The 18,908-nt window shown below is 37.8% G+C and overlaps 1 protein-coding gene across 1 annotated transcript in view; it reads right to left on the minus strand.

Moving 5' to 3' along the window:
• Nucleotides 1–18,908, minus strand: part of BANK1 (B cell scaffold protein with ankyrin repeats 1) — a 133,872-nt gene that overhangs the window by 90,956 nt on the left and 24,008 nt on the right. The window contains exons 3-6 of the mRNA XM_023924649.2: nucleotides 15,659–15,724; nucleotides 4,290–4,438; nucleotides 2,954–3,092; nucleotides 259–401 (exon numbers count right to left, since the gene is read on the minus strand). Of these exons, the coding sequence (XP_023780417.2) occupies nucleotides 259–401; nucleotides 2,954–3,092; nucleotides 4,290–4,438; nucleotides 15,659–15,724 (497 nt within the window). The remainder of the gene's footprint in view (nucleotides 1–258; nucleotides 402–2,953; nucleotides 3,093–4,289; nucleotides 4,439–15,658; nucleotides 15,725–18,908) is intronic.

The following is an 18,908-nucleotide window of genomic DNA, read 5'->3' on the forward strand; positions in this document are numbered from 1 at the left end:
GCATGTTGCTCACTGGGCATATACAGCACAAAGAATGTTTACACCATTCCCTGAACAAAACAAGAAAATGGAAAATTTGTTTTCTCTTGCCTGACTTGCTTACAACTAGACATCTCAGAGGCAGGCCTCTTAATCCTGAGCTTACTACTGAGCCATTACAAAATTACTGTGCAATCAAAAGATTGCATACCATCTCTTAGTTCATTTAGGCACTTACATTCTATTTTTCTTTAATTAAAATTTGAGAAGTCAACTTACCTGACAAGTGAAAGCTATTGGGTCGGCCACTTTCTTTAAAATGGGTTCAATTTCCTCTAGTGCAGTATAGTATTCAATCTGTGCTGTCGTCTTAATGACTCCCCCAGAGTAGACATTTACATATACAGGGCCAGCAGGAAAATCTTATAAAACACAAATCAAAACACCAGCTGAAGATATTTTACAGTCCCAAAACAGAGATCTTGGGGAATGAGTAAAAGAACAGAGAATATCACAGAAAAAACATAGAGTTGATGAACTGACTGGATTTGCATTTCACAGATGATTCAGTGTAGTCAATTTTTTTATTCAGGTCTTTCAGTCTTTCACAAAGCTGACAAAAGAAAATATGTATCTTTAAATCTGTATAAAGCAAACCTATTGTATTGCTTCACATTAGAAAGGAGATGAAAACAGAATGCTTAAAATTTTCAAATGCCCTTTGATAGACTGATGACCTCCAATCAGCACCCTTATGCCTACATGTTAAGGAAAAGTTCATTTATCGCAAATAGTGCAATCGCTATTAATCTGAAAAACTTTTTTCTTTATTGTAGTCAAGGTTCTCAAAATTGTATTTGGGCTAGGCTGCAGAAATTGCAGTATAATTAATTCATTCTGGTTGTTTACCTCATAAAAGCCAAGGAGAGAGGCACTTGTAAGTCTGTTACTTAAGTATGACTCCCTCTGTGCATGCAGCACAAGCCTGCTTTATGAGCACATTTCCCAACCCATTAGTGTTTGTTGTGCCAGGCATTCTGCTGGACCATACTAGCAGAGTCTTCTTGAAACACTAACTCTGCCCAAAAAACAGTGAAAAAGGGACAATTCTGAAAATGGAGAACAGGAATAGGGACAGGGAAACTAGACTAAGAGTACATCACATTAAATCACTTAAATAGAAACTTCCCAAATGTGGGTTAAAAAAAAAGCAAAAAACAAAACAACGAAACGCAGCATTTCTCCTATAACATCAGATCAGCTGGACCTAAAACAGGATACTTCCAAATTTCCACTTTTCCAGATTTTAAAATAGGGTAAACATCAAACACAAATGATATAAGAAACAGAATTAAACTTGCCTACAGCTCTCTGCCAATTATTTTGTATTTAATTTACCTTTCACATTTTATTTCTTCATCTACTACAGAAACCTTTTTGTGATCAACAGTGTTCTGACAAAAAAAAATTTTTGGAAGAATCTTTTGAGATCTATGCATGAAGAGTGCAGCTTTTGTTCTCTGAAATCCAGTTACAAATGTAACTTCCTTGTTTGTTATGTATTTTCTAGTCAGGTTTCTAAAAGCAAGCTTTCTGCACCATCACAATGATAAAGAACTCTCAGCCCATACATGGCCATCATCTTAGGACAGTGTTCAGGATGAAAATCACAGAATAAATTAGGTTGGAAAAGACTACCAATGTCATTGAGTTCAACTTCTGAATGACCACAAACCTGCCAAAAAGACCATGTCACATGTGCCACATGCAGTCATTTCTCGAACACCTCCAGGGATGTGACTCCTCTACCTCCCTGGGCAACCTGTTTCAATGTTTAACAAACGTTTCTGTGCAGAAATTCCTTCTGATGTCCAACTGAACCTCTTCTGGCACAGCTTGAGGCCATGTCCTCTTGCCCTGTCACTGGTTGCCTGGGAGAAGAGATCAAATCCCACCTGGCACAGCCTACATTCAGGTAGGTTATAGAGAGTGATTATGCTTTTCTCCAGGCTGAACAATGTCAGCTCCCTCAGCCACTCCTCATGTGAGTTACTCTCTAGGCCCTTCCCCAGTTCCATTGTCCTTCTCTCACATAATCCAGCACTTCAATGTCTTTCTTAAATTATGGGGCCCAGAACTGGACACAGAACTTGACTGGTGCAGTCTCACCAGTGCCGAGTCATAGAAATCATCAGGTCAAAAAAATCACCAAAACATAGCTCCAAGAAGTCACAGTGGAAAATTGTAAACTATGTGTATGTACTTCCTCCTATCTAGGGAGGAATTATTGCAATTATTGCAATTATTTTATAATAAAATATTATGGAAGTTCTTCTGGGAATTCTCAGCATGCAGCCCAATAGCAAACTATACTCTGAACACATAGGTGAGGAATGTTATAATTCTTAACCCACATCAAGAATGGGTATAGGTGCGCCCTTTAAATCTGCACAGATATTCTAAGAGAAACTGTTAAATAGTTTAAACTGTTATCAACGAGTTATGGATGGAGCAATAGAAAAAATCATTAGGAACTAGGAAAGATGAGTGATACAGAGAAATGGCATGAATGTGAACAGAGAAAATAAATTATTACCTGCATCAGAAAGAATTATGGAGAGAAGAATAACTAGATTTACTGCATTAAATATGAGACATTTAGTAACAGAGTAATAAGAAAAGAATATTAGGTTTGCATTTTACAGCAGTAATTTTGAAGAATGTTAATCTGTAACTAATCAATGACATTTTTAAGAGTGCCACCTGCCATTTAACCACAGAAAACCAATCTAATAGAACCTAGGTTCCCATAAAACACAAGGCCTTCCTTCTCTGCATTATTAAAAGTGATGTGTGCAAAACTCATGTATAGGAAACATCCACAAAATAGCAGAAAGGGAAACTACTTATCAGAAAAAGTGAAGGGAGGTGAAACTTTTTAGTTTTTCTTAAAGATAAAGAATATTTTTCTTACTTAGGGCTTTCACATATTTGACATTCTGGTTCCAAGAGGCTGTCTGTGTTCTAATTCGTTGATTATCTGTTATGAATTCAATTTCTAGAGTTTCTTCATCTATTTCCTCTTTCAACAGAATGAATATTTCACCAGGGTTCTACAAAATTAAAATGTGTTCCCATTAGTCCTTCAGAAAATTATATTGGAAGTGTAACACTATATTGAAAGTGTATTGAAAGAACTTTTCTTTATCAACAGCTTCATGCAAAAAAATTGTACTAACAAAATATTACAATATCTCACTGCTTCCTTTAGTATTTTACTTACATGAAAGATACAAGTACTGTAGGATTTTAAATTTCACTTACATAGGGATATTTTAAAAGAGTATTTTAAATGCATATGTAGGTGAATTGTTACATTTTCTAAGGCCCTTCTACTTTATAGCCTAGAAGAACAACATCCATCCTAATAAGAATAACCTAAAATACTTTAGAGTCAGCCTCTTACAGTAAGGTGACAGTGGACAGAAGCAGCATATGATGTGAGACAATAGCCCTTTACTACCTCCTGAACCAGAGGCAAAATCACTCCCTTAGAACTGTACAGATCTCAACAATGAAATAATGTTATTATTAATATTACTTAATGTTATTACTAATATTACTTATATTAAGTCATCTTTGAGAGACAGAAAACAAACAAAATCTGTGACATTGTGTGTGCACTGCAACCTCCGTACTTGACCATGGCCACTCACCTATAAAATGAAATGCAGTGCTAAATTGTGAAATAAACTTATGTTTTGCATAAACTTCCTCTGTTTATGCTGTCACATATTTCTCACAGCCACTCTGATTAAAAGCACATATGAACATTTACGTTCACTGCATATGCATGCAGATATGCACACATAAATACTTCTGATTTAATTTAAACTCAAACTAGGTCTGTGCTCACTCAAGCCGTGTGTAATTCATGGTATGGGCACATATGCATCTATACATACACCCATCCTGGATTCTTGCCAAGACAAATTCCACATCTCTCAAGAAGTGCCTGATTGCTTGCTCCCTCTGAAGTCTAAGGCCCACAGGACCATAATACTTCAACTCGAGATGCTAAATAACTCTAAAAGAGCTGGCTCCAAACTACTTTACTTGCAAATCTTTGACTGTAGTGTGGATGCAACACAAAGGCAAAATGAATCCCACTGCAGTCTTGACACACTCTCATTTTGGTCCCTTGGCAATTTTGGAAACAAATAACAGATATAGTATGAATGAGACTGCAGCAGGAGGAGGAGAAGAAAAATGACTGTTATCCTAAAGATTTTATCATCTAGAAGTCTTACCTCACATGATACTCTTCTCGGAAGCACCAATATTGACTGCTTGTTACTTTCTAATCTTTCAGAAGGTGCCTCTCTTTTAAAAGTGAAGTTTGTTTCTTCTGATGCTCCTGTGATACCTGACAAGTTAACATCAGAGGTAGTCTGGTGATCTGAAATAAATAATGTGAAATAAGAACACTGTTAATAATCCTAAACCAACAAGACATGGCAATGATGTGGTTTCCAATGTATTACTCGTGTGGCATTTGGAGTCACATTAAGGACAGTACATAAAAGCCTGGCAAAATTCCTTTAATGAAAATGTGATGAGATGTCCTCCTTTGATAAAGAGTTTCCTTCTGAAGTTTTGATATTGCAGCCTTGATTTACATGAACAGACTCTCCACATATGCTTTGTCTTCCTAAAACAAAAAGGGGCAGAGCCTTTGGACTGAAATCATTGTGAACAGCACAATCAGGGAGATCAGGCAGTTTTGTCATCTCAGAATTTTCATACACTAGGATAAAACACAATTTTACCACTCTTCCCTTCTTTATAAACAAGCAGATGCTATGTGGTTACAACATCAACCCACCTGTCTACAGGAAGGGTTTACACGAGGGCAGTGATACCTGTAACATGGTACTATGACAGTAGGCACAGATTTCTTTGACACAGATTCCATGGTCTTTGCCTGCCTTAATGGACAAAAGGATGGATGGAAGCCATACATTTTTAAAAAAGGATAATCTGAGTTTGGAAATGCTATGCCATTTACATAGGTAGCTTGCAATCAGTTTCTTTTCTGTTTTGCTGCACCAGAAAAGGCCCAAGAGCCTCCAGCAAATATAGTGAATCCTTCACCACATTGCAGAATTTTAATCATGAAAAAGAACTGAGAACTGCATCTGCAGGGCTCTGACTATGCCTGTGTTTTAGCAAAGGTATTCTTTACCTGCGGTGTCTCAGTTGCATCATTACTCCTTCTTTCCAGACACTCTATTACCCTGTGTGAAACACTCCCGCCACCCATCTCAAAGGACTGCAGCAGCTCTTCATCATGGAGGATTAGTCAGTACACTGCAGTCACCTAGTTACATTATTGATATCATTTCACACTGTTCAGAGTTAAAAAATCTTGACTGGCTGATGAGACAATATCCTGAGAGACACCCATGCTATCTTGCATTACTGTAAATGATGAAAGTCAATTACATTCAAGGATACAAAGAACTTCTGAGGTACATCTTTTCCTCTTAAATGGATATAGAATATTAAAATAAATTAGTGATGGGCAGAATACAGAACAGCAGCAATTTGGCATTGCTCAAAGAAATACCACAGCCATTTTGCATTTCTTTGAAAAGGTGCCCAAGTGACTGAGGTACACAAACCATAACAGTGCTCCTAAGTGGCACGGAAACCTTTCCAGTCAGTGTCAGTACTGGCAATCTACAATTCTTTTTCTCACTTCTTGCTTGCCTCTACTTCTTCCATATGCACCAGTTCATCTGATACATGTTTCCTTGCTTTACTAATCTTGCCTTTCTTAAGGCATAGATTTAATAAAGTACCACTATAACAAATGTGTCTGCTAAATGAAGTTATGCCATGGCATCTACTGTAGAATCTTTTTGATTCAGGGATATGCTTTTATTTTTGGGGAGGGGCGGGGAGGGGAGGGGAGGGAAGGGAAATATCCATGGTTCCTTCAGAAGCTGAAGTTTCCTTGAACACCTCATCTAAGTTAAGAAGGTTCAATGACCATCACTAGCTAGTAAAATCTGCCCATCCTACTCCTGTTTATACCCTCATGCCTTTAAGGCAAAATAATTCTGAATTAAAGCTGTGAATTCAGGGTAGATTGTTAGAATTACTGAACCTACATATAGATGTACTTTACTAAAGTAGCATGAATTCCATTTGCTTTAATTTACTTTAAAAATTAAATAGGCTGCACTGAAAAAGGCTATTCTGTTTCTGAATGAGAACCCCCACTGTCCAATGCACTTTAACTAATCCAGCTCAGAATATAAGCACAATAATTTCTTTGATTATCCCTGTGAAGACTACACTTTATTTAGCACTGCTCTTCAGAAAAATGATGACCTTAACTCTTGCTGAGGAAAACAGTTATGATCCTTTTACAGAAGGCGTTAAAGTACCTAAACAGGACCTACAAGAAACATGGAGAGGGAATTCTTACAAGGGCATGTAGGGATGGGACAAGGAGGAATGTCTTCAAATGCAAAGAGGGTAGATTTAGATTAGATATACTAGGAAGAAAGGCCTTACAGTGAGAGTGGTGAGACACCAGAATAGGTTGCCCAGAGCAGTTGTAGATGTCGCATAATGACTACCGTAAGTTGGCCAGGTTGGATGAGCTTTGGTCCACCTGGTCTGGTGAAAGGAGTCAATGCTTATGGCCAGGGGATTGGAACTAGATGATCTTGAAGGTCCTGTCCAACCCAAACCTTCCTATGATTCTGTGATTATGTATGCCCAGAGCACATATTTTGGGATTGTATTCACATTTTAAGTTACTCATAAATCTTACACTTAAACACAGAATTCACTTCAGAAGATAACTCATATGAGGTACGTGCTACTTCTGAATTTTTTTCCTGCCACTTTAGGCAAAGGAGTCTCACAGAGACAAGAAACATTCTGTTATCAGATTGACAAAATGAAAGAAACGAATAACAAATCTGGAAGGCACTGGATTCTCAGATGTCAGCCATCTGTCAGTGATTGTTCTTCAAGGATCATGTAGATGCACTCTAATCTATGTAAAGTTCATGACAACTTTATTTCTACAGTGTGCACTCTACTTATCAAAGATCATTTTCTTCACCTTTTAATGCCAATAATTCATCTACTGAGAACATTAATCCTATTGCTAAAAAGTTGGTTTAAATTAGGATAATATTTTCTTCCCATTAATAATTGCATTTTAATATTTTTATTGTGCCTAGTGACATCTAAATGTACTATCAGAACTTCAGCCCAGTCACTACTGTGATAGCACAGCTATCGCAATAGTAGACAATTAAGGAATGTGGCTCTTACATCAAAGACTAGGATATTTAAGAGGACTAGGGTTACCCTGCTGACTTGAAAGTGGCTATCAATTTATTAGCTAAAAACCATCAAGCAAGACTACTTCACTAAATTTAAAGTCTACCTGACAATCAATGAACCAAGTACAACAGCCCAAGAACCACAGGGTTCATATTATCATTACAGTGCAGTCACCAAATTTTGGAGCCATCATCTCCAGCACTCAAATTCTAACAAGCAACTGTACATGATCTGTCCTAAAATGTGGAACATGAAACAACCACATGAAATGTTGTTTGTCAGTGCTGAACGCTGAACAAGCAATACACCAGAGATTAAGCAAGCCTTGGCTTGTTGATATTAACTGAAACAAAGTAGATCATAAAGGTATTAATATTACAATAATGAGACTGTAGTAACACAAATGGAGCAATGATAGACAATATTTGTTTTATGTAGGCAGAAGATGTTGCCAGATGTTCAAGTCTTTTGAACATTTAAATTTTGGACATCTTCATTGTTTGTCCTCTTTAGACTCTTGGTTTTAAACTGAAATGGCTAAGGAGCTCCACCAATTCCTGAGGCTTTCAGAAAAATTCAGAATTTACAACTGCGGGTGAAGATTATCTTAAAAGAAACATAAAAGGAATATCATTATTATGCTGGACTATGTAAGAGATAGGATTTATTAAAGGATATTTGTTGCTTGGTGAATGTGTTCTTTTAATGCTTTATATAATGGTGACCTGTTCCTGAGGTTTTTAAAATGTAACAGTAACAATTAAAATAATTAATGAATAAAACTGGACCCTTTCTTGTAGGATCAAAGTACAAGAAATTATTAACTATATCAAATGATGCATAGACAACATTATGAGCCAGAAGCTAAAAAGAAAGGAAAAGTCTATGATAATCTTCCCTAGGGTAATCAGGGCAGTACTACTGGGAATTATCATCTATTATAGAGGGTAATGTTTAATTTCCATCAGATTACTTTTGTTGGCTTACTTTTGACAAATATCTGCTGCTGATGGCCACATTGAAAGGACTGATCTTAAATTTACGTTCATTTTAAATACTAAAATATAACACACATTTAATGTAATTTCATTGGGGACAGAGCTGATGTTTTCAATTTCACTTCAGTGTTCTCTCCTAATTCATGTAAATTCAATACATCAACTTGGTATATTTTACATAAGACCCTTTGGAACACATTATTGCTTTCAATTTAACATTTTGAACTAAATTCATGACATGACTTTGAAATTGTATTCCTTTACATAAACTGAGAAATCTTCATACCCCGTCCCAAATCTCTTGTGTATTCAACAACTAATGCTTCACCACAGCTTCTAAGCAACTCCCCTGCCATATTCAACTTTCCCCTCACCCCAAATTCTAACCTTTCAAATACACTCTTTAGTTATCCTTACTGCAGCCTACATGAGAATTAGAAGTGTTCTCTATCTTTGATTACTTGGTAGTTGCTACATGTTCTGAGTCAACAAAGTATGTGACAGATTTAGGGCATTAAAAATAGAAGAAAACAAACTTATGAAAGATTTATGTGTTTTCTAAGGCTACCCATGAAATGAATCTCTCAGTCAAAAATTAGGCTGGTTTTACAAAAGCAAAATGCCTGCTAGCTTTACAAATTTCAGGTCTTCCTCAAGTTTTGTTAATGCAATGCCAGCTGAAGAACTGAAACTGTGGTAAAAAGAGGTCCTCAATTAGCCCTAGAGCACACATCATACAAGAGGATGACAAACATGGGTAAATCAAGCTAGGCTGATAATGAGGAATGGGAGGGTAATTTAGCACATGTGGCCACCTTGCCACCTGAAAGAAAAGTCAGGGTGTTCCAGTGTCAAAGATTAAAATAAAGAGAATTACAGCAGATCCTTTAAGTGCAGAAGGCATCCTGTGTAGTATGGGAGGCCCAGTCTCCAACACAATGTGACAAAAAGGCAGAGGTGGTGCCACTGGGTTCTGTGAGGTATAACTGAACAGGTTCCAATGTATTAGTGACTTCCTTGCAACTCAGAAGCCTGAAGTCAAACAGCTCTGTGAGTGCCCAGCAGAAATAAGGATTTAAAAAGAACCATGCAGAAAAAAATGAAATAACCTCTTGTGGGAAAAAAAAAAAACAGGAAAAAACATATGCACATCGTGTTCTTCTTGCAATCTACCATAAGTTTATCATAGACACTTATAATCTTGTTAAAGTGTTGGTATCTGCAAATGCTGTATGAGCTCAGCAGAGAGTGCAGCAGAGTGGGATTGAAAGGGAGCTTCTAATTGCACAAATTGCTCTATAAATTACCTGAGCAAAGCTGTGAGAAAGAGAGAAGCAGAAAACATCCACCACACTGGGCTTCCTTCAATGGGACTGTGTTCCTTGCATGAATGTGGGATTTACTAATTTTTACCATAAGCACTCTGTAAGATATTATTTCAAAGCAAATCCCCTCTTCTGCTCTGCTGAAGTTTTCTTTTACAAGGGTGAGAGAAGGCTTAGAAATGAAAAGGTTTCCAAAAATCACTGAAAATTATTAATACATACTCAAACACAAAAACATCTGACTTCAGTCTTAATTTCTTTCATTTGTTTTCTATGATGAATAAATTCCAAACCAAGAAGAAACATATTTATTAGTGAACAGGCTTTAAATCATACTCCTCTGTATGTTGAACCAACCATCTTTTGCAGATACACTGACAGTTATTTTTGTTTTTCTCAAAAGCATTCTCAGCCCCTGTTTCTCCTGCATGGTTGAGTACTTCTGTCAAAAACAGTAGCTTTCTGTAAGTTGGCCTATTTTGCCCACATCTCCAAAATATTTCTATTACTTTATTTGTGGTGTACAGCTTTTCTTGCAAATAAGCATCAAACTGACAGTTCCTTTAAAAGCTATCAAGAACAGTTTTTCCTTTTCTGAATATTATTATAAGTTGCTGTTTATGTCATCTTTACAACTAATGATGTAATTTTCATAAATGTCTATTTCTGTCCCATAACAGCAATCCCTGAAACCCCCCCACATCTATTATTTTCTGAGTTACTATACACATGCAAGCAAAGATTGATTTGCTGTGAAGATACATGTTCACCTGTTCTTTTATTATCAGGTATGTTTTTGTACACAACAATTTATCACCCTGATATAACTGTAGCCTTATGGAGTCATCATGAATGCATCTAAAGAGAATATGAAAGTCTTATTGTATGTAGCCTTTTGGATCTGATAGTAAAAACAAAAGATCCTGCCTTCAAATAATTCCCCAAACTGCAAAGACTACTTACCATTAGTTTGTCAATAATCTTTAAAAAATAACTTGCATGAAAATGTAGGCATTTTTTTTCATATTTACTTTCATATGATTGTAACTCTATATTCAGAGGCAATAATTTAATATAACAAAGTTATAACAATGAACTAGTTCTAACTGGTCTGTGATTTGGAAGAAATGTCTGATTTTGTCAGTCCTTTAGCTAGGGTGGATATATTTAGATGCTTTTTGGGACTGATTTTATCTTCTACTGCATATCAATTCATGCTTTTATTTTTTTCTGCAATGAAATCTGTGACTTTCAGCTTTACCAGCAGCACTAGGAACATTACTACTCTGATGAGCTTGGCACATAGCAAGACTGTCCCAGAAAGTTTCTATTAGGCATACTGATCAGTTTGGAAATAACAACTACCTGCCTGAGGTCATTTAGGTGCTGAGCAGAGCAGCTGTTGGAGACCAAGCCTGTTATTTCCAGTTTCTGGATTCTGTATACTTCTCCAGGGAGAAGCAAACTAAAGTCTGCCCCTCTGTGTGTACCAGAAGTTCTCAGTTATTGAAGCCTAATGTTTTATTAAAGAGTCCTTCCATCCACTTCAGAGTTACTGGAGTTCTACCACAGTAAGAACACTTGGGTGATTTTGTTCCATTTCTCTGTGCTATCAGCATACACACCTCTCACCTCTGTTTCAGTGAAGGATTTCAGTGAAGGATTATAGAGCACTAAACATTGCCCAGAATGAGATGCGCTGCTGCAACTGAGAGAGGCTATCCTCCTGCTACAGACTCAAAGTACTACTGAGGGCAAAAGGACTGATAGCAGAGGCATCCAGGGTTGTAAAACCTCCAAAATTTGTTAATCTGATAAAATGCTCCTGCAAATTCCTTACTATTGCAAAGGGGCCAGCTGCAGCTGCCTAGGGGCTCCTTTATCTCTAAACTCCAATTCAAGCCTCTCATAGCTGGCCTGGCTCAAACTGCACACTGTACTTGGACACAAAAGTGGAACACTGCTACATTTAGAAACACACATATATTAAAGGACACAGATAGAGAGGAGTCTGAGAATCAAAACATACTTCAGGGAGGCACAACATTTAAGCTGAAAAGGGGTTTAAGTTTTTACAGGAATCACCCTCAAGGAATGAGGAAATTCCTCAAGGACTGAGTAGCCAAATTTTCCCCTCTTAGCCATGTTTGAAGCTATTCTGTTTATGAAGACTATTCTTTAGAGCCATCAAAAAAGGACATGGATAGAAGGTCATGAAGTTTAACATAACTGAAGGCCTATAACAACTGCATTGGGAGAGGCTGGGGGTAGAGACACTGGTAGCAGGCATCCTCAGCCTTCACTCTGCTCAGACATATCATTAATAATATCAAAATGTGTACTGACACAAGACAATATACTCCATGTTAGAGCATCTCATAAATCAATCTGATAACAGAAACTAGCTTGGACTGCAGCAGGTCATTTACCAAAGAGGGTGTCTTAGTCTCAGGATGACAGCAGAGCTTCAGTAACTGCACAGAGCTCTTATCAATGTCTGGATTAAATTTATGATGCTGTTCTTGATCTGTACAGCTCTAAATTACATGGGATTTGTCTATCTAAGAGACCACATGTCTCCTGTGCCATGCTGCCACAGCTGCTGTCAGCAGAAAGACTCATGCCAGACATGTTTGGTATTAAAGAAGGGGGGAAAAAAGTGAGTTGTCAGCAGGACTGACTCACTGGGGACAGGCTGCTTTGTAATTTACTCCCACCTTTAGTTTGAAATATCTAAAATCTATTGACCCTTAAAGCGGGCTAAAAGGTACACTGCTTTCTTGGGAACACACCCATGAGTGATATTTTTAGACAAACCATGCTTGTTTTCTAACTCCTGATTAACCCTTTTGTTAGAGATATAAATCAGATGGTAATCTGAGGTCTTCATCTTTTATGACAATGTCCTTTAATCCAACAGAATAGACACATCTTCTTAAAGTGGGACTTTAGATAGCATTATAGGAAAAGAATAGCATAGCAGAGGTACTTTTAGAGCTCTTTATCTACAGAGTGGATGACATTTATTTTGTTAAAAGATGCTGGCCTTTCTTCAGTTTAGCTTGCTAAAGGATACAAATATACATGTATGCACATACATCTTGCCTTGATGAGACCTCTGAGCAAGACCAAAATATGTCTGCTGTTAAACTTAATAGACAGACAACTATTACCCTTAAAAATCATCTTTTGTGCTGCACTTGCTCACCCCTAATTACTTCAGTTAATTAATGCTAGGATTCAAGCTTTAGTGGCAAATGTTAAAAAAGACAAAGCTGTTTCACAGAAGGGGAGGAGCCATTTCAGAAACTGAGTATCACCTAATGGGTACCTAAATATGAGTTTAGCTGTATTTTGCAGTTTCACAATAATGCATTCATATTTTATTGTAGTGACAAGGCTGTATACCCAGATCCTAGTACAATTGCTTCATTTTTCTACCTTAGTACAAATTAGAAATAATGATTCTTTGGGGAAAGAGAAATTCTTCTGAGGAACCACAAGGGATATTCTCAAATTGCAGCTCTGTAGTAATTATAACAAGTCTTTTCTTCTTACACAGAAACCAAAAATAAAGAAAACACATAACAACATTTGTGAGCGTCTGAAGAATTGATTTATTATGTTATCACCTATAGGACCTAGTCCTCATATATTCATATTATGGTCATTAGCATTCCACAACTAGATCTTTTCCCTCACTCAGCAGCAAATCAATTGTTTTCACATCTGCTTGTAGCTCATATTTCCCCAAAGGATTTCAGTGATCATATTGTTTTTCCATTTTCCAATGTACTGCCTGACCTTTTCCCTCAAGGTCTTGCACAATTCACTTTAGTCAATCACTTCTTATTGATTGTTAGCGCTTGCTCATTCCCTGTCTATTTTTGCTTTAATGAATATAGGGGTATTTTTTTAGTGATCTTATTTTTAATATATTCTGTCATCCATTCACTGTTCTTTCCACCCTTTTTGCTTTAGATTTCTCATTTAGATATATACTTCAGTTCAAATTTCATTCCAGTTAAATTCCAAGCTAAAATTCCATCTTCTTTCAGCTTATCCTTTCTTTTGTACAATGCTTGTATATACAAAACAAACTTCAGCTTTCAGCAAGCCACTATCCACTTTAGACCTCAGCTAAATGCCATTCTTTTGGGAATTTATAGGACTCTGACAAAAACTCTTTCTTGGTTTATAACTTCTCTTGACACTTCTGTTCTGTGTCTTTCAGACAATTTAGCACTGCATACACTTGCTTCTTATTAGAAAGAAGCAGAGAGAAGAGACAGTCCCTGGAAACACTTTTTCACAATTCTTCCAAAGTCAGACCCTGTCTGTTTACCTGAAGATTCACCTACATTCTGGAGGGCATAAATACGGGCTATTTTGCAGCTACCATCCTATATTTCTTGGCTTTGTAAAGACTGAGGCACTGAATCTAGGAAATTCCTATCGTTCCACTTCTTGGGCTACTTTCCCCTCTAAAGCTCTGCAGTGGTATCAGGTAACTGTTCCCTGTTGCATCAGTATAGAAGGAATGTTGGCCATGCATTTCCTTACACTTGTTTGGGCGTCAGCCATAACCTCAAATACAGGATACCATTACTGACAGTGCCTCATTTCTAACTGGCTCTTTCATTCATCACAACAATGGATGATCTCTTTGGTCCTCTTAGCAATAACTAGACATCATTAACCAGCAAAGGCCACAGACAATCAGTGCTTTCAGGATGACTGCCAAAAGCTGACTGAGAAGGTCTATTCAGGAAACTGCTGCAAAGATTTCAAGTGAAACTCCTGCTTTTAATGCAAGTCTTTCTTTGCTGCAAAATCCCCTAATCACTTTATTTCAATATCAACCATTTAGTTGACAGTAAATTTGGACTTAAAGCTGCTCTTCAAGCAGCCATAAGAAAACAGAAGTAGCTTAGAGGACCTTCTCCCCAGTCCTTTCTTTTCTTGGGATCTGTTTTTTCTAACCATTCCTTATTTTATTGTCTCAGGTTTTGGAAGTAGCAGTGATGAACGAGAGAAATGGTGGTGTCAACTTATTTGGCACCCGGATGATGAGACAGAAAGCCTTCTTTATACCAACACACTTCTTCAGTGCACTGACCCATGGCACATTCAACACAGGACCAAAAGAGACATCCATAGAAACCTTGACAAGAGGTCTCTAGGGATAAACTAGTGCAGCTTTACAGCAGCTTTCTGCTTGAGATCACACCATTACATCCAAGATGCCAAGAGGCTCACAGAGAGACCCTTATCAGAATATGGATGGGGGTTGAATAGGAAAGAGAGCCACTAACCTCAAGAGTCCTATGCCAGGAATTCTGAAGGAACTTACTCATCCCGTTCCACTGGTAAGCATGCTGGTGCTATTAAGCCAATTTGCAACAGTGTCAACCCAGAAATAAATTTCTCTAAGTAAGAACTGAGGACAGGAGACATGCTATGTAGCTCTTTACTAAAAGCAGGTTAAGAATTTGTAAATCTGTAATTTCTGCTAGAACTCTTTATAAACTTTCAAAGCTACAGGTAAACCAAAATGGCAAATGTCAACAGGACCTGAAGCTATGATGCAGATCTTCTCCCAGACTCTGGCTGTCAGTGAATGATGCTGTAAATGTGATGTGAGTAGGACTGATGTAAATGAAATTTTAAATCAGCTCTTTCTTACAAGTGAAACTCATGCTGGGAACAGGAAGGGAAAGGTCTTCATGTCTTCCTTTTTCTCTACACTGAAATCACAGTAAAAACCCTGTTGTATCTCCTCCCCTTTTCACACTCCTCACAAGATTGTGTGGGTATTGATGTGGGGGTGGATGTCTGAGAACAAGGCATGTTCCTCTACACAATTATATGCTGTGGTAGGGATGGTTTATTGCCTTTCGTGTCTAATGAGATGTAAGAGAACAAATCTAATTTTCTGAAAAGTACTGATTTTATTCTGTGAAATGTAAGGAGAATTCAACTCACCATCTACAAGAACTGGTTCATAGATGTAAGACACAGAGTCTCCAGGATTTTCATCCCCTGGTTTATCTGGGAAAAAAGAAGAAAGAAGATAATATCATCACATTGATTTCCACTTCTTTTTTTGGATGAAAATCTATATATATTTTGAATGTAAGATAAAGTTAATTAAAGCTATTATTCTGCAGATAGAAAAAAATAAATCATAGAACAAATCCAAGGGCTAATACAGAGGAACAAGCCTAGAGAGATCTTTAGATTCAACTGCATTTATCCCTTTTCAGTAAATGTCCCTTAGACTGATTTTTTTTTTTTCAGTTTACCAGAGCTGGTGAGAAATGTGCACTTGAGGAAGAAATTTCCTTGAAAGTCAATACAGCAAACAATGGGAGAGGAGCTGGGAATAAGGAAAGAGAATAGAATCATGTGCAGTGAAGTGATTATCTGAAATGGATGCAGACATTGCAGTTTGGAACACAAGACAAATGTTCAGTGCCCTGTTTGATAATACAATATATCTGGTTATGGACAGTATCATAGCATCATAGAGTGGTTTGAGTTGGAAAGGACCCTGAAGACATTTGCTCCAACTCCTTAGCCATGGGCAGAGACACCTTCCACTAGACCAGATTGCTCAAACCCCATCCAACCTGGCCTTGAACACTTCCAGGGATGAGGCATCCACAGCTTCTTGGAGCAATCCATTCCAGTGCCTCACCACCCTCATTTTAAGGAATTTCTTCTTTACATCAAACTTAAAACTACCCTCCTCCAGTTCAAAGCCATTCCACCTTATCCTATTCCTGGAACCTTCTATACTCTGGGCTGAACAAAATCATCTCTTTCAGCCTGCCTGCAGGAGAGGTGCTCCAGTACTCTTAGCATCTTCATGGACTCCTCTGGACTTGCTCAAACAGGTACATGGGTTTCAAATGTTGGGAGTTAGCAGAGTTGGATGCAGCACTGCAGGTGGGGTTTCACCAGGGCAGAACAGAGGGGCAGAATCCTCTCCCTGGCCCTGCTGCCCACGCTGTTCTGGATGCAGCCCAGGATGTGCCTGTCTTTCTGTGCTGTAAGAACATGTGTTTATCTTCTCATTACCCAATACCTCTGTCCTTAGGGCTGAGTTCAATCCATTCTCCACCCAGACTGTATTTGTGTTTGGGATTGCCCCTATATGTGCAGGACCTTTCACTTGGCCTTACTGGCCTTCATGAGGTTTGTGTGGGCTTACTTCTCAAGCCTGTCAAGGTCCCTCCAAATGGCATCCTTTCCCTCCAGCACATCAACTGCACCACACAGCCTGGTGTCAGCAACAAATTTGCTAAGAGTGCACTCAATGCCACCAAAAATGATGTTAAACAGCATCCAACACACAATCACTGAATGGGTCTGGTCGGAAGGGACAACTATGGCTCACCTGGTCCAAACCTCCCTGCTCAAGCAGGGCCATCCAGAAACACACGGCACAGGATTGCATCCAGACAGCTCCAGTGAGGGAGACTCCACAACCCCTCTGGAAATCTGTTCCAATATTCAGTTACCCATATAGCGAGGAAGTTCTTCCTCATATTTAGGTGGAACATCAGTTTCTGCTCATTGCCTCTTGTCCTGTTCTTGGCATCGCTGAGCCTGCCTCCATCCCCTTGACACACTCCCTTCAGATATTGATAGACACTGGTGTTGTCCCTTCTCAGTCATCTCCTCTCAAGGCCCAACTTCCTCAGCCTGTGCCACGTAAGACACTGTATTAACATTTTCAAGACCAAGTTTCGGGCTCACAGCCTTTTAAGTAAGTACACAGGGGTGCTACCAAGAGAAAATCTGATTCTATTTTTTTAATATGAACTTAAAAAGGCGCTATACTTCATTTTTTCAGGCATAAGTGACAATTTCTTTAGTCTGGACTGCAAAACAACACTTATTTTATTCCATTTCCGAGAAGATGGCACTAATCTAACAGAAGTAATGTTATGGTGAAATTACAAAGCAATTTTGCTATAACAACAGTTGTGTGCAAAAGAGTATACAAGGGGTACCTTTACAGAGATCTTCTCTAGATGCCTTCCCATGATAACTTTTCAGTAATTGTGACTGGTAACCACAGTGCAAGACTCAGTCAGACTCAGTAATACATTACATGAAAGACACATAAGACTACAGATCCGCACAGCCATTTTACAATATTACATGGAAAAATACTTGCTGGGAGTCTTAAATTATTTGTTAGCTTTAGAAACTGTCTCACAACTGCAATTAAATACTGACTGATGACTGAGCCATAAACAGTACATAAATTTGGATGATGTCCATTTCAAACCTTGAAAGAGCAGACTAAAAATGATAAATCCATTAATTTATTTTTAAAATAAAAAATTATGAACTAAATAAACAGAAGTAAAATTGCAGTGTATTAAGTTAGTACATGCTGTTGCACTAACGCTTATGTTCTAGTCATCTGACTTTTATTATTAACTAAACTTTTAATAAGTGTCATAAATACTGCTAAAAATGCTAAAAGAATTCTAAAAAAATGCTAAAAAACTTTAAGATGCCAGTGCACTCACTTTTCTGGGTGCAATAATTTTTCATCCATTTACTGTCAAAAATAAGAGGAAAAAACATCACATACATGACACACACTTCAGAATCTAAGGGTACAGGTTATAATGACTAGCTACACATATTAGAATATGAGCTGTTAAGAACCTAAAAAAACTCACAAATAAACACTAACAAGTAAAGTCTTTCCTGAATTTTGCAGAAAAAAAGGAGAACAAATAGCAGAGAAGTCAAACAGCTTAAGTGACAGGGGATGGCAGTCTCAGCATCTCAACTGGGGTTGCCACCTCCAGACAATAACTTCAGTTTCTCTTCTGCTTTGAAATAGCCAGGATCTCATGTCAGATGAAAGAAGTTAGTGACACAAACCAGTATTTTGTCGGCAGTCATTACCAACCCCCGTCACTGCACTGGCATCCCTTCTGTGTGGAATGGAGAAACACAGCATCTCAGGAAGATGTAATACCCTGGTAATTTTAGCAGTCCCTGCAGAGCAGTTCAAAGACTCATTGGCAGGGCAAAATGGAAATGAGAGCTATACTGCAGCACACACCAACTAACAAAATGTCCCTTCTGTTCTTGTGCTTATGATAGAGTCTCACAGATTATTTTGTTTTAATAAAAAAAAACATAATTGGAATTCGAGGTACTCTGGAATAAGCAGATAACATCACTACCTGAAAACACCAAC

The sequence above is a fragment of the Cyanistes caeruleus genome, chromosome 5 (assembly GCF_971803275.1).
Source record: "Cyanistes caeruleus chromosome 5, bCyaCae1.hap1.1, whole genome shotgun sequence".
NCBI lineage: Eukaryota > Metazoa > Chordata > Aves > Passeriformes > Paridae > Cyanistes > Cyanistes caeruleus.